The 26,447-nt window shown below is 39.9% G+C and overlaps 2 protein-coding genes across 7 annotated transcripts in view; both read left to right on the top strand.

The window, feature by feature from the left end:
- EGFL6 (EGF like domain multiple 6) overlaps positions 1-2,714 on the top strand; it is a 44,040-nt gene extending 41,326 nt beyond the window's left edge. The window contains exons 11-12 of the mRNA XM_055703419.1: positions 619-884; positions 2,042-2,714. Of these exons, the coding sequence (XP_055559394.1) occupies positions 619-884; positions 2,042-2,137 (362 nt within the window). The 3' untranslated portion in view covers positions 2,138-2,714. The remainder of the gene's footprint in view (positions 1-618; positions 885-2,041) is intronic.
- Positions 2,715-14,860: 12,146 nt separating this feature from the next.
- TCEANC (transcription elongation factor A N-terminal and central domain containing) overlaps positions 14,861-26,447 on the top strand; it is a 31,665-nt gene continuing 20,078 nt past the window's right edge. The window contains exons 1-2 of one of the 6 annotated variants that reach the window (XM_055702094.1): positions 14,936-14,990; positions 23,838-24,045. In XM_055702094.1, coding sequence (XP_055558069.1) covers positions 23,988-24,045 — 58 coding nt within the window. In that variant the 5' untranslated portion in view covers positions 14,936-14,990; positions 23,838-23,987. Of the gene's footprint in view, positions 14,991-15,051; positions 15,326-15,370; positions 15,906-16,330; positions 16,348-22,170; positions 22,268-23,837; positions 24,046-26,447 lie in introns of those variants that run through there. The other 5 variants (XM_055702093.1, XM_014276189.3, XM_014276190.3 and 2 more) reach the window with 5 other exon arrangements.

Here is a 26,447-nt window from a genome sequence, read left to right as displayed (position 1 = left end):
ATCTCAGTCTTTCTTCACTAATCCTTCCTCTCCTGCTCCAAATCCCCAAGTCCCTTCTCTGTGCTGTCACTTCCAGGAAGAACTTACCCTGACTTTACCCCATCTCCCCAAACTTACACCTGCTGATTATGACTTCATTTATAGGCCCAGATGTTTTATCCCTTTATCACTTTGTCTGTCTATGTCATTTCATTGGCTCTTCAGGATTTGGGGAATAAGCTATCAGTTCCTTTATGAGTTTGTCACCACTGCAGAGGACATTGGAGAGAGTATTGAGTTAGCTCAAGTACTGGAAATGGTCTGATCACAGAGGCACAGCAGCATGTTTCAGGCTGTTGCATTTGAAAAACCAAGATGGTTTTGCCTTTGAAAGACAGTGCAAGGAAGAATGACTGTGATTGCTAGTGAAATATGAACTCCTGTCCTCTGTAAACTGATCTGACTTCCAACAGTACAAGCTTTTTCCTTGCAAAGTACACTCCCTGCTGCTTTTCTCCAGTCTTTTAAATTTCTCAAGTAACACAGCTTCCATGTATTTTCTTTGCAAATATGTATTCAGTTTGCTAATATATACCACACGTCGATTACAAATGCATTTTCCTTTTTTTTTGTTACGAGGTGATGGGTACTACATGGCAGTTCCAGCTTTTGTGGGGCACAAGAAGGATACGGGGCGTCTAAAACTTCTCCTCACTGACCTCAAGCCAAAGAGCAGCTACTGCTTGATTTTCAGTTATCGGCTTGCTGGTGAGAGAGTGGGGAAACTCCGAGTGTTTCTGACAGGCAAAAAGCATGCTCCTGTCTGGGAGCAGAACAAAGGAAAAGATGAAAGGTGGAGAACTGGAAAAATAGAGATATTTCAGGGGGCTGAAACAACCAACAGTGTAAGTATAATTCAATTTATAAGCCAACTACCATAACCATCACAACAGCTTAATTTCCTAATCCTTAAGTGTTCCACCAGCTGTTTTAGAGGCATCACTTACTGGCAACTGAAAGGCATATCTGAAATGGGCAACAGGAACACACACTTTAGGAGGCAGAAAAGTTACTATCTAGCTGTAATTTCAGAACTGAGTTGTCCCAGTTGGTTAGGACACTGATGACAGTAATCTTGTCATTATGTAAAAAACTGCATCAGATCATAAATCAACACAAGCAGTCAAAATCTCTCCTTAATAAATATCTCATGCAACAGAAGCATATATACATGCCTGGAAAAATGGAAATTTTCTGTTTCATAGAAGAGCATGCTCTCAAACCACACTAAACCAGACCATGAGAGCAAAAGGAAATGTCATGTATAATCAACCGCGGGCAATCACCTTAGGAGCAGGACATACTAGCCAACAGGGAACACTACACTGATGTATGCCTGGAAACTGCCCCAATCAGGACTTCATCAAGTTTCCCCATGAAATTCTGACTTACATTTATGTGACTGAACATTTTCAGTGCTATGTAAAGGCTTCTGCTGAACGCTCTGAGTATAGATGAAATGCAAGCCCTTTTCAAGGTTCTTTGCACTGCTGGAATGATGTAGAAAAGCCCTTACGTAAGTGAGAATCAGATTATAAAAAGCCAGGCATCCTATTCATAAAAATGAACCTACTCTCTCTATATAGTATACATACTATACTGTATATATACATACTATATAAAACAGAGAGTAAATAGATACATATTATATCCACCCAAAACCTAAGGATCCAAATAGATTGAACAGAAGTGCACTAACATCACATACTGTGATGAAACTACATTCTTGTAATAGGATTTCACTCAATTTGCATTTTTTTTTGTACAATGAAAATAAGTAATCTTATTAAAGGAATCCATTTGGTATTTTAAATCTGTGCAGAGGATTATAAGTTTATTTCAAATAATACACAGAAACTCTAAAAATCACAAGGATTTAAGTCATTAAATCCTGTATTGTGATAAAACATTCTTCACATATAGCATTATAACTAATTAAGGGTTGCTAAATGGTTGGATAAACTACATCTTCACTGTTAATACATCTCTTTTCTTATGCCAGGTCACTTTCGAATCGGAACGTGGGAAAGGCAAAACTGGAGAAATTGGAGTGGACAATGTTATACTAATTTCTGGTCTGTGTCCAGAAGATACCTGATAATGGATATTTGAGTATACTAGATTTAATCCTGGTTTTAATATTTGCCTTACTAGTAGTGTATTTTTATATGATTTTCTTTATAAAAAGAACAAAACCATAAAAACTGTGCCTTGAAATTAATGCAGCAATGCAAACAGAAAAACTGACATGCAAGATGCAGAGTACACTTTTTAATGAGTTATTCTAATTCTAATACATGCTTTGAGTGTAGCACTACTGTATTTTATAATTCAAGGTCAGGGTTTCTAAAGTATTATTTGTCTAGCTTTTTTACAATTTCTACATGCTTTTATTCCTTGAAGTTATTTTCACAGCTGTTCTTAAGTCTTCTATTTCCTATCTTGTACTCCACAAGAGCATAAAGCAGTATTCAAGAGAATGTTACTACTTCTGGTGACGTCATTTTAACTTCTTACTTAGTGTGTAGATATTCAATCTGTTCAACAAGTAAGAAGAAAGGGGAGCTTTATTTCCTTCTTGACGAAGCTAAGCAAATTGTAAGTGAAGTCATGTGTTTGAGGGATATTTTCATTACTAATAAAGTATGTGAAATACCTTGTTTGTCATCAGTATCTTTGAGTTACACAAATCACTGTTTAGAAATGATCCCTTTATAGCTTTATAAGCATTTAATGTTCACCATTAACTGGCACTGAAAAAAAGAACAAAAAGAATGCCCCATTATTAGTACTTAAGAAGCTTCACATTATGTAGTGACTTCCAGGAACAAATTGGTTCCTGCTGGATTGCAGGCCTACCTTACCCCACAGGGGTGTGAAAGAATGGTTTTCATTTTCCAGTAGACAGTACAACCTAGTGACCACACAATAAGGCTTCTTCTTACACAACTGGAAAAACATCTTTGTCATAAGTTCCTTCATCTCCCTTCAAACTTCAGCAAAAGAGATGGAGACTCCACCATCCACAGGAGCAGGAAGTGATCAGAACCTTCTCCCACAAACTAGGAGCTGCCATCCCCACCACACTTGCCCATGCACACACACACATATATGTACACACGCACAGACATGTTTAAGGAGGGTCTAGAATCCAGGTTCCACCTTTTCTGAAAAGAAGTTGAATGACAGTGCTGTGGAGGACAAGACCATCTTCTTGCATCTTGTGATCTCTTCTAAAAGTACCTAATGGTCTGAATCCCAAGAGGACAGCGATGCCCATGGAGAAGGCCTGGTTCAGGCAATGCTCAGTTAAACTTGCATGCATACATTTTCTTCTTGGTTAGCTCTATGTACCCCCTGCTAGGCTGACTGCTCACTGTTTATTATTAATGACACTTTATTTCTTGTATGAAGAAGGAGACATCCAATTGAATACAGTTTTATAAAGAAACCTGAAGAATTTTTAATAAAAAACATCTACAAAAATTCAAACTATTTGAACTGCACCTGTGAAGCAAGTCAGGGATGCTTGAGATGTTTCTAGTTGAAACACAGTATTTTTGTACTTTGCACTCAGCTGAGGAAAGGGTAAGCAAGATTGGAAATGCCTGTAAAGTTTAAAATAACTATGTAATCAGGAAATGCTTGTTCTTTATTAAAACTGAGTTGTGTTACAAAACAAGTGCTCCAAGAACTGTACATGGACTTCAGCTTTGACATACGGATTTGTTTCCTGGTGTTTTTGGAGGTGCTAAGGAAATTACAGAATAAAGACTTGAGGAAACCAAACTATCTTTAATCTCAGGGCAAAGACTCTGGGAGTTTTGAAATGAGAGGAAAGTTTCCTCAGCAGTGGATCAGACGCTGACTGTGATCTCAGGATGCCTGAAGAACCTGGTCACAATAAGGCAGAAAAGAGAAACAAGTATTTTTCTGGACTCACTCCTTGTCTGACTCTCTGAAGTTGAACTACCCTTACTGAAGATCAAGAAAATGAAAGATCAAATTTATTGAAATATTTTTTTGTGTCAAACAGCAATTATTTACACATGCACAATACCCCTAAAGCTTAAGAATCATTACAGTCTTGAGCATTACAGTGCAAATGATATATTTGAATATGTATGTGGAACAAATCAAGTCCGTCTAAAAAAGTTCAGCTAGACATTTCTTGCATGTGCAGTTATTTGGCATGGAAAGATAAATACTGCCTATGGAAGGCATAATATCTAAAGGTTATACATCTAATATTGTGTATTGTGGTCAATACACAAACAATAGAGAGTAAACACAATGAACAGTCTGATATGGAGCCAGATATACTGATTTTTATTCATTGTTGGCTGAATCACAGCCCACCATGAATCATGACTGTGACAGTTACTTTAGTAGTAGCATTCCATCCAAAAGACAAGATGGAAAGATTTTCCTTTTCATGGAACAAGTAAGAAAATTATTTGCGTAGATCAGTACAAACTGCAGTAGCTGCCATAAAGCTTTCTGTAGTAGATGCAGAAGTTGTTTCTCCTTTGTTTGCAATAGATTGTCAGACACAAGATATCTTGCATCACAGCAGATCATAAAAATAATTCTAGCATAAGATCTGAAGAGCAAAACTGAAACCCTTTTTGTTGTGAATAAATTCAAAGATAGCTTCTGCAGAGGCAACAAAATAAATCCGTTATGTATAGATATTCATATACACCACATCAGTGCATCAGCAAATTAACTGGCATTGTTTGCAACATTCATTCAAAAGATGCAACTGCTCAGAGCAAAAGCTACATGTTTCTACATCAAATGAAAACAGTTAAAGGGCATATTATACCCATAGTCATCAATGCCTCCGAATGTTCCTGACAGTTTTCCACTACTGTGAAATGTGAAATCGTTATCTGCTTGATTATTTTAGACAGCAAGGAAACTGCACTGGTAGTATTTGAAAATGTCACAAGTATGCTATAATCAAGTGGCTTGAACTTTGATATAATTTGCAACCCTTAAGTCTGATAATAAACTTTGGAGACAGTACTCTGCCTGCACGTTAATGTAAAAAATGAGCTTCTAGCTAATTACCCAAATCTATATGACATCCTTCAAAAAATACTCAACAGATGTGATCACTTAATCTTGAAGGCTGAATAACAAAGGTTTCAATCACTTCTTCAACTGCCAAAAGAATTAAAGGAGACATTTAATTTTGTCAGCCATGAATACATGGAAATGCAGAGGCATGTTCCCACAAGATCATTATCTTGTAACCTGCAATTGAAAGGAACTTAAAACATTTTCCAGTTATTAGATGTTATTTTTAAACATTATATAAGGATTCCCCACTGCAATTTTTAAGGATCATAAAGATGAAGGTAATGAAGCGATGCTTTCAATGACTGATTGCCACTCATATTTACTTCATAACTGATATTTTTTAGGACAGTCATACACCTGCATGTACTGGAGGTATTGAAATTCATGACAATATATTAATGAAAAGGTAAATAACAAGAAAGTGCAGGTAATAATTTATTTGGACATAATGTGAACTGTTAAATAAAAGCTCATCACAGCAAAAGATTTTTGATGGAAAAGAATTTCTAATTTTAATAGCTATTAACTTCTCAAATACCTGACTGTAAGGTTTGATTTCAACAACATTAGACATTCAGTCTCTCAGACCCTTCCCAATCCAAACCCCAGCTCTTCAGGAAGTGCACATTGTAGAACTATTGAGAGAACACTGATAATCTTAAGTTTTTATTTGGGGAATATTCAGTCTTCATTGATTCAGTAAGCATGAAAGCATGACTGAATGCTTTAGAAGGTTTTTCCACCGCCACCCCCCACCACCCTCTTTTTTTTTTTTAAGGAAATAGCATAATACTCTGTCTGAAAATCTCTCAATTTCTTAATATTTCTGTAATGCATTACATCAATTTCTATTTCAAATACACCCCTGAGAAGAATATTCTCCTTAGATAGACTTGATAAATCATCTTAATAGTGATCCTTTTAGGTCCTCAGATTAAAGCTAACTTTAATCCCACATTTAAAGTGTTTTATTAAGCCATTTTAAAATTAAAGTATTTCAAAGCTAAATATTATCTAGGAAAATACAATTTATGACAAACAATTTATGCATTTGACGCCAAAAGAAATAAGATCTGAATTAAAGGAAACAGCATTTCCCTAGACTTGCTTTAAAATAGCATTTCATTCTTTTTTCTTCATATACTTCTTTTTACTTCCATGCAAAGATTGTGCTTCTCCAGCAAGCTGGATGGTGTGCAGGAGCACTGAGTAACTCCACAGAAATGCTTTGCCAGGGCCCAGTTCCAAGCATTCCCTCAAATGATTCCCAGGCAGAGCTTGGGAGTCAAAGTGCTCCAGGAACCACTCCCAGGAAGCAGTCTGCATGCGGCAGCCCCATTTTTTGTAGCATAGAGGAGGAGGTGGCCTGTTCAGATTCTTCCTGTTTGTTCGGTACACAGACAATAGCAAAGTTAGCAGCTCATTCAGGACTTTAAATCTTCCAGAGCTGACTGCCCTGCTCCATTGCTTTCTGCTGGCTGTATAGGGGACATTGTGCTTAACTCTGATGCCCCAAATCTGTTGACTCAACTGGACACCTCTGCCAGGCAGTCAGTAAATCCGACTTAGGCAGATAAAGCAAGCAATTCAAATTTTGGCCTTTGATTTTAGGCTGATATCAGTTAAACATTAAATCTCTGTGTTTTGACTCACTGCAGTATTATAGTTTTCTTGCTATGGTTGATAGCTTAATATACACAATGGCATCAGGTTTCTCACCTGAAAACATGGCTCAATTTAGAACTACTTAATACCATAAAACCCCCAGAAGTCACAATGATAAAAAAACTTTGAGAAATACATGCTATAAAGTAATCAGAAACAATATATTTCAAAAACACCCCAAAACCCATTCTTCCCTCAAGCACTAATTTTATTCTAAATTAAGTACTGTTCACAGCAGACTTAAAAAGTGCTAGAGCAGATCCTGTACTCAAGAAAGCCACAGGTTCACTTACAGTGAATTACTCATTAGCATGACCTTCCTGTCCGGGATGTAAACACATGGCAGTCCTAATTTTCTTTGTCTTCTTTGAAACTGCCAGAATTTTAAAATAGTCACCTCTTCTAGAGGCAAGGGGGCACTTGTAGAATGGCCCAACTATTTGTGCTATTGAAAATGTTCAGTGGAAGTGTGAATAGCAAGGTGACAAAGTTTGCCTTCATGGTTCAAGTCAAACTAAAAGCTGTCTGCAAACATTCTTGTGATACTGAGTGACTGTGCAAGAAAATGGGATGGGCAAATTAATTGGGGGTGACTGCAACGTAATGGACTAGGAATAAATAATCTTCTTTGTATCTGTATAGTCAGTGGCTCCAAATAGCTACTACCTCTAAGGCAAAATCATCTGAGAATGGCTGCATTTTCCTTTGAAATGCTCACTTGCACTGAAAAAAAATCCCCCAAAAAGCACACCAAGCATTTAAATGCCCCATGTTCCATAGTTCCCATATACTTTTCCCATATTTCCTGTACTGACATTGCTGTCCACCAGTTACTATTTCAAGAACACTGTATGTGTGTAAAAAACCACAGGGCTCACACAACAAATTTGTATTTGACTAACCAGCATCAGACTGGTTCACTGTGGATGTATATAACAGAAAAGGAGAGACAGAGATAACTGTTTATCTCAATTTATCTCAAGTTAAGTACTCTGTGCAGTACTTAACTGGGCAAGTTACTAGATGGCTTCATAACACTCTGCTGACTCTAGCAGAATTTTGCCACGGATCCTCCTGGTAATTCAATTTCATGTCTTCCTGGTCGTATGATACTCCCACCATGTATTGGTACTACTACGAGGAGGAAAAGCCAGGAAACAAATAGGAAATATCTCTCATTAATGCTTCCAAGTCAACATTATGTGCATCATCCTCATTCTCTAAGCTCAGTACCTTCTAGCATTACAGAAAATGTACAGGGATCTCAGGACTGCTTCCTACCAACTGGCCCTCAAACAGGAGGCAGCTCATCTAAGGTATGCTTGACTTTCATCACTAGCAGAAATGCACAGAAAAGATGACTACTACAACAGCCACCTGCATGCAGTGTGCCATGCCACAGGATAGGACAGAAGCTTTGGCTTTGCAGTGAACAAAGATATGAAGGCATTATCCTCACTGTCATGGACTAGCTGATGGGTGACAGTCATATCTGCGTCCCACCCAGTGCCCAGGAACAAGCTGGAGTGAGTTTAACGTACAGTGGCCAGGGCACATGGAAATAAAACAGCATGAGCAGCCACAACAGGAGAGGTGAGCAGCATTACTGCCAACCAAGCTCATCCACCACCTGGTCCTGAAGGTTTTAGCTGATCACACAAAAGCAGCAGCAGTTCAAAGCTGGCCTAAGGAAATCCAGGCCTGATCCAACTCCCTCTCAAAACTGGATCAGAGCCTAAAAACATGAAAGTGACTGTTGAAATGAACAGCCACCCAAGAAGTCTTTCTATGTGTGAATGAACACGCTCCAAATGCTGTGAGGGGAAGTACTCTCACAAAATGAAATCTGTCACAGTCCCGAAGTACAGCCCAATTATTGGATTTTCAGTCTATGAACATGAGATTTGTGCAGGATTCTCTTCCACATATCATTACAGATGGAGGAAAATGTGATTGTTTAAAACACTTTGGTCCCCATTTCATTTCATTATAAAGATTTGCTTAATAGTGCTTGCATTATGTCATTTTTTCCCTGACTTGTTAGCAGAATGGTAGGGAGCCTGTTCATGAGCTGAATCTTATGTGTAGATCATAGACATATTTTAGGTTTTTTTCTGGGAATTCTAAAAACAATATAAATGCAAGATTTATTGACAAGATAACCTTCAAACTGAAGAAACCTTAAAATGAAAAAAGCTCTCCAGAAAGAACTACAGCACTGGACCATGAAATGAATGACATAGGGAGGGTCTCTCTTTCTGTGGGCCCTTTTTTATTTCTTTCAAAATTTGCTAGATCTGAGCACCTCTCTTAAGAGAGCAGAAATATTGTTATAGTATCTTGCCACTGAAGCAAACTGGCCACTACATAACTAAACACTAGAGGAAGCTGACATTAGGCAACCCAAGAACAGGAAAGGGAACTAAGGAGAAGGGTCACAACTGGAGTACAGGAGAAATATGAAAACGAGCCTTGAATGCAGGTACACAGTGAGGGATATTTCCTTGTGTCGGGTTCTTACTGCTCCCTGACCACACTCATGTTCCCTCTTACTGCAAGGTTTGGTATCTTGACCAATCAATTCTATTATTACATGAACAAACTACTTTGAAAGTATGTGTACTTCTGTTTTTCCTGCTATTCCACCTGCCTTCCCACACAAGACGGAAATGATGTTGAGGGCTTTATACTAGAATAGATATAATTGTACACTTCCACTCAAATTGCATGCTAAGTTAAAGTCGTCTTTTTGATTTACATTCACCTGTCAGGAGACAGATGCCTCTTCTGGATACTCTCTGTTGGATTTGGGAGACAGGTAAAATTGCAAAGACGTGAAATCCCCTGCCAGTGACAGATTGGGGCATGAACATATAGGCCACTCGGGGCTCCCACAGGAATTCAAGCAGTTGGAAAGAAGTCTTCAAAATCACTGCAGGGTATTTTCCCAGTAGTCCCCTACACTTCCAACTTCATCAGTTTGCTATTTGCAGTACCTGTGCCTCTGCTTGTTGCTGCTGCTCTTCTAATCTGGGAACATACTTTCCCAAACACTAGGCCATCTGGAGTCCTTGTCCTTCGTTGGTCAGTGCCGTGATTAATCATCTTGGCTTTCTAGATTTTCAAGGATAATGTGATCTAATTTGTCTAGGCAGCAAACGAAATTTAAAAAATGATGTTTTAAAGTCAGTGCCAGAAAATGCCCATAATTCTGAACAGATCCATTTTATTCAGCCATGCTAATAAAGAGTTTCTGAACTGTTGCCACAGTTTGTCTTTACAGGCCTATTATCATGGAGATTCAACATAGAACTATCCTGCGGCCAATTCAGTGCTTTTCAAACCTATAAAAAAAGACTGTATGAGTTATAAATCAAAAAGGATTATGGTTTTCTGTAGGATTAATGGTACTTCTAAAAATATATTTGTAATTTTGCCTTTCTTTGATTATCAGTTAGGAAGCAAGAACATTTTTAATCATTTATCACAACTTTGTCATTCAAGCTTTTTGCTGAAGAAAGAGAGTCACGTTGTTCTCAGCTGTGTTTATCTAAACCTTTTAGTCATCAAATTTCACTTTGATTTCTGCTGGTATTATGAAGAGCTGACATTGACTTTGCCTCCCTGTCTAGGAGCATTTCTATTAAGTGGCCATTTAGCAGTACCCTTTCAGTTTTTCAGAGAGGATACCATTTCCTTGATGCCACTCCATAAGGAACAGCTGCTGCCATTACCTGTGCACAAGATTTCAGAACAAAACACAGCTCCAGTGCCTGTACCCAGGGATTTTAGAGGAAATGCCTGTCCATCAGTCCTTCTCACCACAACCCATTTTGCCTGAGCTATTCCAAAGAGGCAGTTGTTACAACTCCGAGAATGGACAACAAAACAGAGACTGAAGTATATCCTTTATGAAAAAAACTGAAGAAAGAAGACTTCAAGGGAACTCACACGTATCTTGTTTCAAATAATTGCGCTACAAATATTTTGCTCATAAGAGTATATCTCTGCAGTATTTCATTGTTAATGTATTATCGATACACATAATCTTCAAAACTCATTAAAAAAAGCTTTTTATGTCATTAAAAGAAACCACATTATCACTGTTCTGCTTTCAGTGACGGTGATATCTTTCACAGATATAAGTTAATAAATAAACAAATTTATAGTTGTGGAAATTTTGCAGCATGTTTCCTGCTTGATGGCAAGCCAGAACTGTTCACGTGAGTTCTTATGCTAATGTAGATCACATGCAGAAAATGCAAACCTACAGCTCATTTAAACTTAGAAGTGTTAAATTTTTATAGTATGTCCAAAATGATGTGTCATACCACTGTGGGACTATATGACAAAGCAGTAAATTACATGATAAAATAGTAGCCTGTTATGACATTATTATATGACATATTTTAAAAAATAGAAGTCATGCCCCTTCTTGTGCCTTCTTGCCAAGGGAGCTGTGGGAAAATCACCTTGGGCGGGAGGATTAGAGAAAATTGGGTCCCAACAGAAGCGTAGTATTACAGAAAGCTTTTTTAGGGTAAAATACAGCTATCGCCTTCAGGATGGTTGGTATGCACAGAATGTACATCACCACAGCTCCCTAAGCAACATATCCTGCCAGCTCAGAAGGATCCTGCTGGTAGGAGTGACAGAGAATGGAGTGGAGACACCTTGGCAAGGCTCTGTTGTGCTCCCTGCAGGAATGAGAACTCGATGGCACCACACAGCTGATAAGCTGCATAGCAGCTGCCTCATGAAGAATCCATGAGATGTCTGTGGCCGAGTCAACCGTTGTGGCAAAATGACTTTTGTCAGATGAAATAATCTCATTGTAATACTAACGCACACCTCCACCCCAAAGTTACCTGCCTCCAAGGTACTACTACACCTCACTGGGCACATGATACCAGTTAGTAGCAATAATATGTATGGCTAGTCACTCAAGCTCTACCCAAAAGTGATGGAAACGGACTAGTCCTGGACTGAAGTAAATCTCAAGCAGGAGAATTGTTGTCTAAACTCACGGATCACCCAACTCTGATTCAGTGTTCACAAAGTTAGGTCAAGCTGACTCACTCCCTAAAGTTGTTATGAAGGCACTTCTAATCATGGTAGTCAGTCTTGGGGAGGATGAGAAACAAAGAACAAATAGTGAAAAGAACACCATTATCTAAGTTACGCAGAAAGAAGCCTTCAAATGAGGAAAGTTCTGGCTATGAGAGGAAACAGGCTGATAAGGTGTTGCAATCCACTGACATCAACAGAAAATTAGTTGAAAATAAGACGAAGATAATTGTGGTATTGGGAGATCATGACCTCCAACTCAAATACCCCCTCCCCCGAAAGAGGGCAAAACCCCACCTGAGGAGCATGTGTAGCTAGCAGAGAACTTCAGCAGTGCTGTCTGAGGATGCGTACTAATTTGCATTACAAGCAAGAAACTTGTAACCAGTCCTGTGTATGATGAATGAATATGGAATGTACTATGAAGTATAAAAAGTGGACAGATGAGGGGAGAAGTTAGGGAAGACTCTCATAACTTCTGGGATCAGTTGATAGGCTGAACCTGTCTTCTCCCCCATAGGGATGCCTACTGGGTAAGAACTTTGTTTTACGCATGCTAAATAACTAACTCATGCTAGCTGTTATTAGTGATTATAATTTAGTTGTATGTAGTTTGGTTGTATATAATTTCAATCTTGTTTTTGCAGACAGTCCCTACCACCGGCGATCACAAACCGAAATTTGTCACATTAATAAAGAGTGTTATTCCGTAAACTGTTTGTGTGAGTCCTTTGTGGGCGCTAGCAGTTGCCGGCAGCGGGTAACACATTCTAATAAAGTGGAAAGACCCACTGAGAGATCCCCCTGATGCTGTTGGCGTGTTTCCCTGAACAAGGCAGTCAAATCTCCCTCCGACCCAGAGGGACTGCTCAGTGAAGGGTCCTTGTAACAGGGCACTGACAGACTGGTCAGGCACAAAGGTCTCAGCTTTCCTGGGCAGATCAAACACCTGGGGTTGACAGGCTTTTGCACCCCCCACCCCACTCCCCCCGTGCCTTTTCATGTGACAGAAGCTCTGTGCCTTTGCAGTAGGCAAGGCATTTTCAGCTGAGGATATAAGGAATCTTATATGTACCATGCTCACAATTGTACAGATAAAGATTAAAGAAAACTAGTATTCAAGAGCCTTATCTTGAGAGCCACAAACTCAGATTAAACTGCAAACTCTTGAATATTGCACAGGTAGCTGCTGCTGAGCTTATGACATGCATATGCTGCAAAAATGCTTAAAAAATTGGTAAGATAGGCCATTGGATGATAAGTCACTTTTGGACCTGGAAGGCTTGGACCACGTTCCTGTTCTGCTACTATCTTATTGTGCCAGTTCTGGACAGTCATGTCATCTGCTTCAAATTATTCATCTCTTGTTTCATAAAACTACAGACTCTTTGAGATAGGTTCCATCCCACACTTTGTTGCTGCGTGAGCCACAAAGACAAGACAAAAATGAAGCCTAATCTCAACTGTGGCCTCCAGCTAGCAAGTGCTTACCATTGCACCATGCATTCAGTCAGTTCATGAGCTTGGCACAAATCCGTTGTGAGGTAAGTACCGAACAGAACTAGCGATCATTTAGGGTTACTTCATCTGCAGTTACTAGTATATAATGGAACCACTGCAGCACTAGCAAGGAAAGGCTTGATACCACTCAATAACGAACACTGACCACTAGTCCATTACAACAATTTAATAAATTGCTTATGTGTTTTTTTACAACTTATACAACAATGAAAGGCTTTTTTTTTTTTTTCCTTTGTGAGTAGTGCTGGTGATGTTCATTATGAGAAAATACGGAAAAGGAGGTGTGTCTGCCATACATAATATTCATGCCGAATATTTGGAAAGTTCAGGTAGCCAAGTTCAGTTTACCGTCAGCAGAGGGCAACACAGGCCTCATCAGTGAATAAAACCAAAAAGGTATTAAACCCCCCCCCCACCAACTTTTTACTGTAATTCAGAATAAACCCCAACATACACCTGTACATTTGCTGTAGAGACGAAGTTCTAGTAGTATTAATCTTTTACAAAATCATTTTGAATGCATGTGTAAAACATACGAAAGAGGAAAGAGCTAAAATAAAGGCAATTACAAATACCTTTGCTTTGACTAAAATACATCAACTTTTAGATGTTTTCTGCATAATCTGGTAAGTCCAGCACACTTCATTATGTCCAAAAGCTGTCACCCTGTGAAGTAAGCTTTGTAATATTTATTTTCTTTAATCCTGCATATGCCAATAGCTCCTTTTGTCATCCAAAAGTCTAGTTGGTTAAAGCAAAACTAATGCAGTACCATGTAAAAAATCAGTAGTTTTACAATGTGTTTTTTCCATTAGCCTTAGGTATGATAGGTATTTACACCACTTGGCATGTTGCACTGTCTCTCCCGTGCTGTGTTTGCTTGAGAAGCACCATGTCAAGACGGAGGCTGAAGTTTAACATCTCAGGGCTGAGGGGAGCCAAAGAGGTCTTCCAGCTTTCCCGAGCGTACTGCGCCCACAGGCCTGCTCGCAAGGCCTGCACCCAGCTCCTGCCCCACCACGGCAGGCGCCCACCACCACGCAGCCAGGCACCGGGGGAACGCCGTGCCCAGCACGGGGGTCCCCAGGGCAGCAGCACGGTGCCCCTTTTACCCCATGGCCGTGTCAGATGCCAGAACGAGCAATGCCCAAAACGTGGCGGTTGCCGGGGTGGAAGCTGTGCCTTCACGCTTCAGGCTGCTTAGGGAAGTAGGTTACTTCCACGGCTGTCGCTTTCTCCAGGGTGCCTTCGGCCCTGCCGCTGCCCCGGGGGCAGCACAGCAGCTCCCGCTGGCTATGCGCCCCCCGCCACCCCCCCACGGCCGGCTGACGACGGGACGCAGCCGCTCTGCCCCGGGGCAGCTCCCGCCCCCGCCCACCGCGGGAGCAAACGGGGCTGCCCTTACTGCGAGGCGAGTGTCGGCCTCGGGCGTGCGGCCCGCCGCAGGGCGCTCCGCCGGCTCCGGGGCTCACGGGGAGCCGCGGGCCGGGGCCAGCACCAACCTGCTGGCCGCCGCGCTCCGTGCCGCGCTCCCGTTGACATGGCGCCGGCGCGCCCCGGCACGGAGCGGGAAGCGGGAGGGAGGCGCCATGTTGAAGCCCGCTGCGGAGGTAACGGCCCTGGCCGCGCTGCCGGCGGACGGGGGGAGGCGGGTGTGCGGCAGTAGCGCCGTGTTTCGCCAGGGGCAGCGGGAGCGAGGCGCGCCGCTTACCCCTCCTCGGGGATGCCGGGGGGACGCTTCCCCGTGCCCTGGCGCTGGGCGTGAGGGGCGGCGGGGCTCCCCGCAGCGCCGTGAAATGGCGCCCAGCGGCGGGCCGGGCCCCCGCGCGGCCTCAGCCCCCAGGAGACACAAAGCGGCCGGCTTCTCGCCGGGCCCGGTTTGCCCGTTAGCACGGTGTTAGCCCCGGCTCAGGCCTCGGGGGCCGAAGGGGAACGGGTGGCAGCGGTAAGAGCTCGCTGAGGAGTGGGGAGTGTCGGTGGGTGGGTCCGGGCTTGTTTCTTCTGCCCGGGTTGTGCCAGGAGTGTGAGGAGGGGCGAGGTTTCGCCCCCAAGCAGTAGAGCGGTGGATCGAGCTCAAGCTAGATCGATCCGAGGATGTGTAGGAGGAAAGACGTGAGAAAGTTTTAGCGACAGGTTTGGAGAAAAAGCACGGGGTTTGCATACCCGTGGCATTACTGAGTGACATTTTGGAGCATAGTTCCAGCGCGAACAGGCCCACCCGTTTTATGGGAGTGACTGCAGGCTGTTCTCCACCGGGTTTCTTGGGCCGGTGCCTGAGATGCAGGTTACAATGGTGGTGGCCAGCTACTGGTGTCGTGAGGCCCACTCCAGACCTCCTCCACGCAGGCTGTCATCTGCGGCTGGCTGCCGCGTGTCCACATACGGCTGGGCTGCTTCTCCCCAGCAGCTGTAATTTCTCTACTGGTTTATATCATAAGCAGCTGTAATTCCCACTCACAGAAGAGGCCGACCTTGGAAACTGCAGGATGGCTATCCATCATGGTAGTGTTACGGGAATTTTTAAGGTATTTATTATATTGGTCTCCATGCAGCATTGATGCCTTGAGATAGGTCAAACGCTGGCATAAATAAATCTAGATGGGAACTGGAGAGATCACACTTTGCAATGTAGTAATATCTTTAGTAATTAAATGTATAAAAATCTGTTGCATTTCAAGTGTGTACTATGCCTTACTTCAACCAGTATGTCAGGTGTCTTGATCAAGACTCTGAAATGTTTAGACATTATGTACTTTCATATTTAAGTATTCATGTTTTAGCAGAAGAAATAATAGCAGACACTAATAATATCTTGTAAATAACCTTTGATTATATCATATACTTTCTCTGCAGAGGGGTCAGGAACATAGGTGCTTTTCTGCGTATAAAGAATTTATTTTTAAAGGAAAAAAGATACATCATTTTTCAATGGAAAATGTGTAAAAGAATGATAAAGTGATATCTAATGTAAGTATGTCCCTGACAATGGAATGACAAATAGAAATAGTATTGAGCTGAGGCTTAACTAGAAACTGAATGTTAAAGCAATAAAAACTCTGTTCATCTGACAAATGATCAAAAACTCAGAAAAGTTCATAAAATATGTTTTTATTACTTACATGTTCCATTTTTACATTAATTTGTCAGGACAATTTGCCGTAAAAAGACATTACAGACTGAACATTTATTTTTGCTTGTACTGTGCTAGAATTGAAGTCTTTGCTAGCTCTATATGAAAAAGAATAGTCTTTAAAGCTATTTTGTCAAGGAAACGTATTCAGGAGAATACATTTGTTCCTCTCCAAAACGATTCAGTTTTTATTTCTGAAGTATTAAGTGAACAAATATACTTTTGATGATGTGTCATGAGTACATTTTTACTTGTTGATTTAGCTTCCTATCTGCAAGCCAGTCTGTTTTACTCAGCTTCTGTACTGATGCAGAAGCTTACTGAAAGGAGGATATGAGATCCGCCATAGGAAAGCTTTGTTTAGATTGAGGCTGCCCAGGTTTCAAATCAGTACCTCTGCAAGAGGATAGGAACAGTATTTATGGGGACATTTAGTGAATGTGCAAGAATGTTAGATGAGATCTGTCACTTAAACGACAATTTTAAACCTGCAGCTCGCAAGTTCTTTGCTTCAGTAGGTTCAAAACCCCCCACCCAATTAGGTCTACCTATGTAAATGAACAAGAGGTCCAAAAGGAAGTTAGAAAATAGTGGAGGAAAGCTCTAATACTAAGCAGGAACATGAGAGGTAACTTCATTGTAGGTGGACAGAGGAATTAGTGTCACTCCTTTACAGTTACAGTAGCATGCGTAAAACTCTAATTTCTTCAAGTACCAGTCCTTGGAGCTATGTTGTACGTTATAGTGTAACCTTTCTTTTTCAGAAATGTAAACTCCTATCATTTTGTCTGTGGTAGAAAGAACACTAGAAGCTTTCATCTTTAAAAGAAATGCAGAACAGCTCCCAGATCTTTACTTCCAAAAGCATTATAACGTATAAGCCAGTCTCAGTGTATTGGGGATTTTGAATTATGATTTCCCATTGTTTGGAGGACAGCATTGTAAATGCTGCGTGTGCACAGATGTTGAGTAGAGGGAGCAGTCCAGATGTCTGATAAATCCCAGTGCTGTCAAGAGAGAGTGAGCGAGCACTTCATGAACTGGAACTGCTAGCATTACCTATGTAAGGCAATACAGTTAATGTATGTTGAAGAAACCAGCTTCCCCTTGGAAGATGTCACAGCCTTGCTGAAATTGTTCAGCTGGTTTGCTGTACTAAGTGATTGGAAGTATGGATATGATCGTTTGAACTCATCCAGATGAACGGTTGAGGAGACTACACTATATTGAATGAAAGTAGTTAGTTAATAACTGATGACACAAAGCTGCCTAAATCATATTGCTGTCACCTGGTATGTTTCTTGAGTGAGAAGAATGTATAATAGCACTGTCTTGCTGTGGGAAAACAGTGAAATACTCTTCACATTGTCTTTCAAGTTTAACAGTAATAATGATAAATTCTTTTTGTTTTAAAATCTCTTAATGTTGGTATGCATGCTAGGAAATGAAGCAATCATTTCACAAAGTGCAAGTAAAATAATTTCACACGGTGAAGTTTTGATTGGGGTATTAAGGTAGGTGATGTCGTAGGAGTGGTATTGGCATTTTCTACTTGTTCCAGGCTAAGCTTTACTCTTCATGACAGAGGCATGTTAGGAAGATGCCAAATGTATTAGCAAGCTTGGGTGTTTTATGCAGATGATAAGCACTACTCTAGCTTGCAAGAGACTTTTAATTTATAATCACAAAAATTACTGTCTGATTTGTGAAAAATTATGTGCAGTCCCCCCAAAAGGATGACTCCCTTGATAAACTTCACACTAGCAGGTCAGCTTCATTAGTGCAAAATACATGAGTCATAATCTGTGTCCCTAACATAGCTAGGTAGCATTAATTTATGTCTAGCCATCTGCTTAAATCTCATTTAGTACTCTTCTTTTCTTATGTGTATTTGTCACTTGTAGCTGAAATGGTAGTTCATGTTTTGAAAATGCATCCCATGGGTCAAAACCCCTGACTTTTCACCTGCTGGAAGCTCTGGCTAGTACTTCATTCTGGCAAGTAGTGAAAAGTGGCTGAGAGAAAAGGTATTCCTCTGCCAGCTTTGATAAGGCTTTGTCATAAAAATTTGAGAAAACAGTGGTCCTCATGGAAAATTTGTGTGACCTTGTGCCCAGACTTGAAAGCATGATTTTGAATAGTTAGTTAATACTGAAAAATAATCTGGCTGTAGATTAACTATCTAAGTGTTTATTTATGTGAAATGGTGCAAATTTTAAAGCAAATAGAAGCACGTTATCTATACATAATTTCAAGTGAAACTTAATGACAAGTCCCTCTGAACTATATATACATTTTATTATTGCCCCATTGAATCATAATGTATTAGAATGTTTTGTGAACCTGCATAGCTATCCTATTGTGGAAGAGATTAGCTAATACCTTCACTTGACACTTGCAATCTGTAACTTGTGAAACTCCTTAGGAAGTATTTTATTAAGAATTTCAACCGTATCAATAGAAATAAAGATTTCAGATCCATGGAATACTGTATTACTTGGAACATTTTCAGAGTTCAAGGTGTTTGGCTGACTTGGATAACCAGTCAATTCAGTAGAAAGATTCACATCAGTAAGGCAGACAACATAGAAGAAAAGCTAAAATGTCTTCCAGTGAGAATTTAATTTTAAACTAAATTATTTAAAGAAACTGTTAGCAAGGTAACATCTCTGCTGGGATGTGTGTTCTAACATCAGCTAGACCTCCTAGACCTCAAAACAGCTGTAGCTGTTGAATTCATAAATAATTTTTTCAGCTAACTTTTGCCATGAGACAAGTCAGAGATATTATTCTTGTGTAGCTGTAATATTTTGAGTCTTTTCCTGAGCTCTAGATTATATACTAAGGTCAAACAAAGCCAGTGGCAAAGCAGTTGAAGGGCAACAGCTCTTATCTCATTAATTCTATACATGTTTGTTTGATGTTATTAGAAAAATGTGCTGACAGCTCTACTTTGGGGTTGATCCCCGAGGCTTGATCACTTCATTATGCAGTCTATTGATTTTTTTTTTAAGGAAATAAGAATTCTATTTTAATGAAAAATTAAAAAAAATTAAAAGGGGTTCTAGGAGAAGCAGCTCCAAGTTGGGATGAAAAATTTGCCTTGTAAAAGGGGCTATTGTGTGCATCCTCATATGAGTGTGATGCACAGTGTCCTCCCTCCCCTGCAAATTCCTTCTCTTGGGAAGAAGGCTGTGGGAAAATGGTTCCAGTGAGAGAAACACAGGGTAGAGACAGCATAGTTCCAGGTAAGTTACTAGTTCAAGCAGTCACTGATGTGAAAGGTGCAGAACAAAGCTATTGCTGTGTCAGACTAGTTTCCGTTATGCACAAACTGTCACCAGATGTCCTGGAAAATTTCTGGAAACAATGTTTTAGTATTCTTACTTAATTTTCCTTTTCGTGCTCACTGTGACTGTTCTGTTCTGCGCAGGAGAATAAAAGATGCATTTTGCCTCCAGCACTGCAGTGATAGAGTTCTGTAAGTGAAGTAGAGATTTTGGGGGAATGTTTTCACAATAAACCTGAGCTCATGTACTGCACTGCTTCTGGATCTTTGACCAAGAGGTGACTCTCTTGGGCAGTGAGGTATCAGTGGTCATGGACATCTGGCAATAGTATGGTGGTATTGTCTTACTTATTATTGTATTAACTTAGCTTTATACATGAGGCTATGCTTCGAAGATGAATTTCTGTGCAGTTTGGAAATTTTTAGGTGTGGGAGGCAGGAAGAGCTCTGACTTTGGCCAAGATGAAATAAGAGCCCCGGAAAATGATTTCTTGGTGACATCTTTGATATCTGCTCTCCCACTGTAGATAGGATGAAGGAATGAATGTTTTTGGTTCTGGAGGCTGGCTGTGATATTTCTCTTATTTCCCCTTAGGGTCTGAGTTTAAAATAGCATTTGATCTTTTTCATTGTTTATATGGAATTTAGGTTGTCCAAAGCAAGAAATGTGTTGTTTCCAGGACTGTGCTATGCACCATCTCTGCTATAGTATTAAGCACATTTTGGGCAGAAAATGTACTGAACCGTTACGAGTACTTGGCTTCTGATCTTTATCATGGCTGTGTTCTGGATTTTCTTCTGATTACAGAGAATTCCTTGGAGAAAAAATACTCTGCATCTGAGGTTGGGATGAGGGAGAAGAGGACTGGTGTTCAGCCTTCTCTACCCTTCCAAGACGTTAATCCACACTTAATTGGATGCATTCTGTGTTTGTCCATGGTTTATCAGTGGGAGTTATCTGTGCTAAGGCAAAATAGGTTATGGCTTTGAGTCAGATAAGGCATATAGCAGAGACTAGGCATTTACCCCAAATGGTTTTAGAGAGGGTAGTGTTTTTTTCAGGGGCTGGCTCTGCAGTTAGCCGGAGGTGTCAGTCTGGGGTTTTTTTGTTTGTTTGTGTTGTTTTTTCCTGCTTAGTCATTTTACTGTTTAAAAAAGTTCTGATTCAACTTGGTATTATTACAGGATGACCATATTTTAAACCTGAGGTAGCCTGATGTTTTTTTTTTCCTTAGAAGCAAACTGACTTACAAGATTTTTATTGATCACCATTTATTCTTGTGTACGCAAGTGTTTCCTTATATCGTGCAGTCAGTGTAAGAGCTCCTAATGATTTGGCAAGAAAATGCCTCATCAGCGTAGCATTACAGAGTCTCCTTCTAAATACAAGTCAATCTCTACCTTGTAACCTTTGATAGACACTTGGAATTCAAACAGATATTCCTATGCATTGCTAACGTTAAGCAGGATGGAAATGCCTTGTGTAGTTGTAGAAAGGATGAGGGTGTTTATTTTGTACTGCACAAAACTGTGATACTATCATTTGTACTTTACTGCTTGCATCTCTACAATAACAAAAGTGCATGATTCATAAATTAAGAAAAAATACCCTTTTTCTTGGATTTCTTACCTCTTGGAACTAGGAAGACAGCAGAAAAGTGCTGAGTATGATTCAGTTAATTTTATGAATATTTGTTCAGCAGCATTTGCCAAATAGCATTAAATCAGGGAGAAAAGTGGTCATACTATAAATTGAAAAAATGTTGTATGAAAGGGCAGCGTATAGGACAATGGCTGGATAAGGGATGCACCCTTTCACCCCTGTCTGCATCCCAGCACCTTTGGACTTTCAGGGGGTTTTTTTGCCAAATTTAGCAAATACGTACTCAAAAAAATGTGAATTCTCCTAAAGGTCGTAGGGAATTTTTTTTTGTGTTGTTTTTTTTTTTTTTTTTTAACAGGCTGGGAGTTTCTCTTGCCCATTTGACAAGACTCCATGGGTTTGCTATGCTACAGCTCCCTCACGTGGCAAAATAATTTCCCGTTTGAAATTGCAGCATGGTTTCTGTGAAACACTTTCTCTTCAGAAAATTTTGGGGCTTCCCCCAACTTCCTCTTTGTTATATGCCCACCCTCCACCCCCACCCCTTGAACATTATGAACAGCTGCTTAGGAGTGTGGGGTTATCAGAGAAGCAGAGCTGTGGGTTAAAGGGTTATGATCATGACTTTTGTTCTGCAGCTGACCAGCTTGGGCATGTCATTTCACTCTGTAAGCTTCACTTCTGTCATCAGAGAGCTACAGGCAATGATGAAGATTTGTAAACTACCTAGAGTATTTCTAATACCTACTTCTCAATTCTTTTAAAAAGTAACTCTTATTTCAGTCAACGATTCTGCTTATTTGACATCGAAGAAAACTCAAAATCCCTCCTTGGAGGACAGTCAGAGATCTGGCAGCTGTCTCGGGTATCACAGATTTCACTATTCTTTCTACAAAGTAACAGATAGCTGGATATTTTGCCATCCTTCCACAAAACACTAAAACTCTTGATTTACAGCAGAAACATCAGAGTTCAAGGAACAGTATGAGCAGGAAAGAACTCAGGCTTGCTATACTTAGGTTCCCAGTGAACTTTGGCTAGAAAATACACTCCAGTATTACCACTGCATCAGTAATTTCTTGTTTCTTCCTATAAGAACATGAAAAACATGTTTTCTGCAGTTGTCTGAGGAAATCATGTTGCACCTTGATTAGAGAAGCAGAAGAGCTGCTTGACATCCAGAGTTAATACGAAACGCTATGCAGGATTCCCAGTATTAAAGAAAAGCTCTGCCTTGTCCTTTGAAGGAAGCCAGGAGTAGTAAAATGAACCATTTCATAACCTTGTATGTTCTTTATAGAGTCAGGAATCTTTATTTAATTTCTGATGCTGTAAAATAATGGTCTCTATCAACCTGGGTGGTAAATCTAGTCCTTGCTTAATTTATAGGGCAACAAATGCACAAAAAAGTTTTATTTTTTTCACCACACTGTATTTTTATGTGGAAGTGGAGATGAAGTTTATGGTTGAGTAGTTAGTGCAGTATTTCAGATTTATGTGTTACTTTTCATCTTGAAGGATCTTAAAATCCTTTGCAAATCAGGTACACACAAGAAAGTGCCATTCCAAGAATGCTTTCCCCACAAAAACCTCTCTATTGTCACTGGTAAAGAGATGTTTATTAACTTTATTTAGTGGTTTCTCTGCTGGCTGTTTCTTGGGCTTCTGCCATTTACCAGTGAATATCCCACTCCATTGAAGTAATTAATTATGGGGTTGTCGTATATTTTTGATGACTTATTTTTTCTGTTACTTTTACCTAGCTTTGCTTACAGTCCTACCTGTTTGTTATATGTTGTACATGTTGAGGAAAGCATTCCCTTAGAAGTGATTGTTTTGACTTAAGTGTGAGTAGTCTGTTAGGTGGCTGAACTTTCAAAATTACTTTAAAATCATTGTTCATATTTTGGTGTCCATATTCTGTTTTCAGTTTGTTCATTTAATAGCTGCCATAACATTTATGTACTTGAATTTAATGTTGCATAAACTTCAAAAAGTCAATGCATGACTAAGACGATCTTAAAATTCCTATTAATTTAATTTATCGGCTTAGCGCATGTGTGGGAAAAGTCCTAAGGTAGAACATATATACTGCATTTAATCCAGTCTAAGCCAGCCATTTATATATCTGGTAGAGGGGTAAAAAAACACAGAACAAAACAGGTCATCTTAGATCTGCCCATTAGAAAAATATCTTGGTGTGGGCTGCTAAGTTAACATGTCAGCTCTTTCTCAGCTGTAGGTGTCCCATAAATGTAACGTAATTCACTGTGAGTGTGTGGCAGAATGGCTGCGTTCTTGCTGCAGATGCCAGTGTGTGGGCTCCAGCTCCTCTCAGAGGCTTTGTGTTAGTCACCCCAGCTGTCAATGCCTACACATAGCTGTGGAGCCAAAGGGATCTTTTTCAGCCATACAATTTTCTGCCACAAAAACAGGCATGTCTTCATCTTGCCAGCGGCGGCCTGCCTAGGGGCAGGGGTATAACCATGAGCAAGGACCACTACCATAAAGCAGATGATATCCATGGACTTCAAGCACCATTTCTAACATACAGATCCTCACCCTAAAGAAAGAGGAAACTTTCTATGAAGCAGTCCTCAACGAAAGATCAAAATATTCAACTTTGTCGCAGAGTAAAAGTGTGTAAGTGGACAAATTACCAGCAAAGCATTTTGTGTGTAGTAATTTCTTTGCATGTCCATAATCCTGTCTACTAAATATTGACTATTCATGAAGTCATCTTGCATTTGGATAAATCTATTTTGTGGTACGTTTAAAGTAATACAATACATAGATAGGTACAAGAACTGAAGAAAATTACATTTGAAGTGGAGTATGTTGGAAGGAGCAGAACTGATTCTAAGGCATAAAACAATTGTACTGGTTGAGCATATGACTGTCACCAGCTCTGCTCTAGATTGCATGAAAAACAGTGAATCAGCAGATCGTAGTTTTCTAATGTGAGCTACTTAGCGTTCTGGAGACAGGGAACTGCCCTGCTGTAGCGATGGCTGCCCTACACAAGGAAACATTTCTTGCCACTCTCGCAGCCTCTGTGTGTTCCTGCAGCAGAACAGATGAGTGGATGCAATTGTATGTGCTTTTCAGTATGATGATGCATAGAGCTCAACTTAAGTATTGGAAAAATGCATTCAGTTGTCTGATTCTGAAATGTCTTGAGTAGTAAATCATTTTCTGTAACAGCCGTTACTGAGGTTTCACAGGACTTCAAAATATCAGACAAGAATGAGCTGTCTAAATACAGATTAAGTAAATGCAGAGAGCATTCACTGTGGAGGTCGGGTTGGTCTGTGGTTCAGGATTATAGAAACAGATGAATGGTTTATGCTCTCTGTCCTTTGCTTTTGTGGAGCTCAGGGGCCCTACCTGAAGTTTGAATTTGTCTCTGTCATGGAATAGAAGTTAAGTTGAGCTGGTGGTCATACAAAGCAGATTACCCAGCTGCGTCACTTGTCCGTTTCCTCTCCCCCCATTCTCAGGAATTTTCATCATGGAAACAGTGATGGTGTAAGAAATCTGCTTATGAGTTCTTTAAATATGGACATGTGTAGCTAGTGTTGTATCAGGCAGATGACTTTTCCTAGAGTAGAATCAGGGTGTATGCAACTTCAGACAAAACGTTAGTTTTGTGTACAAATTTAGAAGATGCTTCTAAGAAAAGAGGAACACTTAACACTCACAACACACGGTTCAGTTCTGCATTCTACATTTAATTCTCCATTTCAGCAAACAGAAGAATGATATTAGTGGTATTAACACTTTTTGTGTGTAAATTTGTACATAGCAATGCACTGAGCGTTTTTTTGGTCAAATGCATGATAAAAGGAAATCTTATTCAAGCCATGAGATTCTGCATTCTAAAATTCCCTTTTTATTTTCATTTAATGAATCAGAATATATGGGAACATGCTTTAATAATGCTATGGCTGTAAGAAAATAAGTACTATTTAGTATATAGAGGCATGTGTCTTCCATTTTTAAGAATTTCCAAAAATGGCAATTAGGAGTTTGTACATTACACTGAAACTATTTTGAAGGTGTCACTAATTTTGAGCTGCCTTCCTTGCCTTGATAATCAAACTGTAATATGATGCCAGAGCTAGCAAGAGAAAGGGCAGTGCTGGTGACCTCACTTAAACATTTACTAATCTGGCTTGTTTCTCTGTTAGCAGCTATAAAGATAAACTTTTGGAAGAGATATAATGATCTCTTACGTAGCAAGTGAAAGGTTGAGGGTCATGTAGGAACCAGAAATTTTTCTTAAACTTTCTAATGTTGTGTATTTTATGGGCCATTCTTTATGCATATAGCTAATTTCTGCATGTATCAATGATTCTCCATTATACAGGCTACAACATACAGTAGCAAAACCAAACAAATTCATGGAAAACATAGCTGTGCTACATATTGCTCCCTGCTCCAAATTAGTCTTCTAATGCTAAAACCTATATATTTGAATGTAAATAAAGGGTTTATTATGATAAATCAAGTGGAAACTTGCAGATTTAAAACAAAAAAAAAACAAAACACAAAACAAAGCCCACAGATAACTAAACATCTCAGCATTTATTATAAGGATTTGTGAAAAAATCTTGGTAAGTTAGGGTATAGTTACAGAATGACTGATTTTTTAAAAAAACACACCCACACACCCCCTCACATACACACACACCCCTCAATAAAAAGGCGAGCCAAACACACAACCCCCAAAAACCAGCAACCAAAAAGCACTTACAATGTGGAGGTTTTGGACCTACTCTGATTTTTCTGCTATTCAGAAATTCTGCTATTTCTGCAACTTGTACTGAGTTAATTTGTAGTCTGACACTTGAAAACTGAAAAATGGAAAAAGGGGTTTAAATACAGCATCCCAGGAGCTGAGACCTAAGTCAGTTTTTCTGAGGAGGGTTATTTTACCATATGCATTCTGAAAAGATGACAACAGTGATTTCCCAGGGTCTGGAGTCTTGCAGTAAAGGTCAATGTCATTGCAACTTTCAGATTAAATTAGTACAGTGTTTACT

Source organism: Falco cherrug, chromosome 2 (assembly GCF_023634085.1).
Source record: "Falco cherrug isolate bFalChe1 chromosome 2, bFalChe1.pri, whole genome shotgun sequence".
Lineage (NCBI taxonomy): Eukaryota > Metazoa > Chordata > Aves > Falconiformes > Falconidae > Falco > Falco cherrug.
This window is presented reverse-complemented; position numbering and strand designations above follow the sequence as displayed.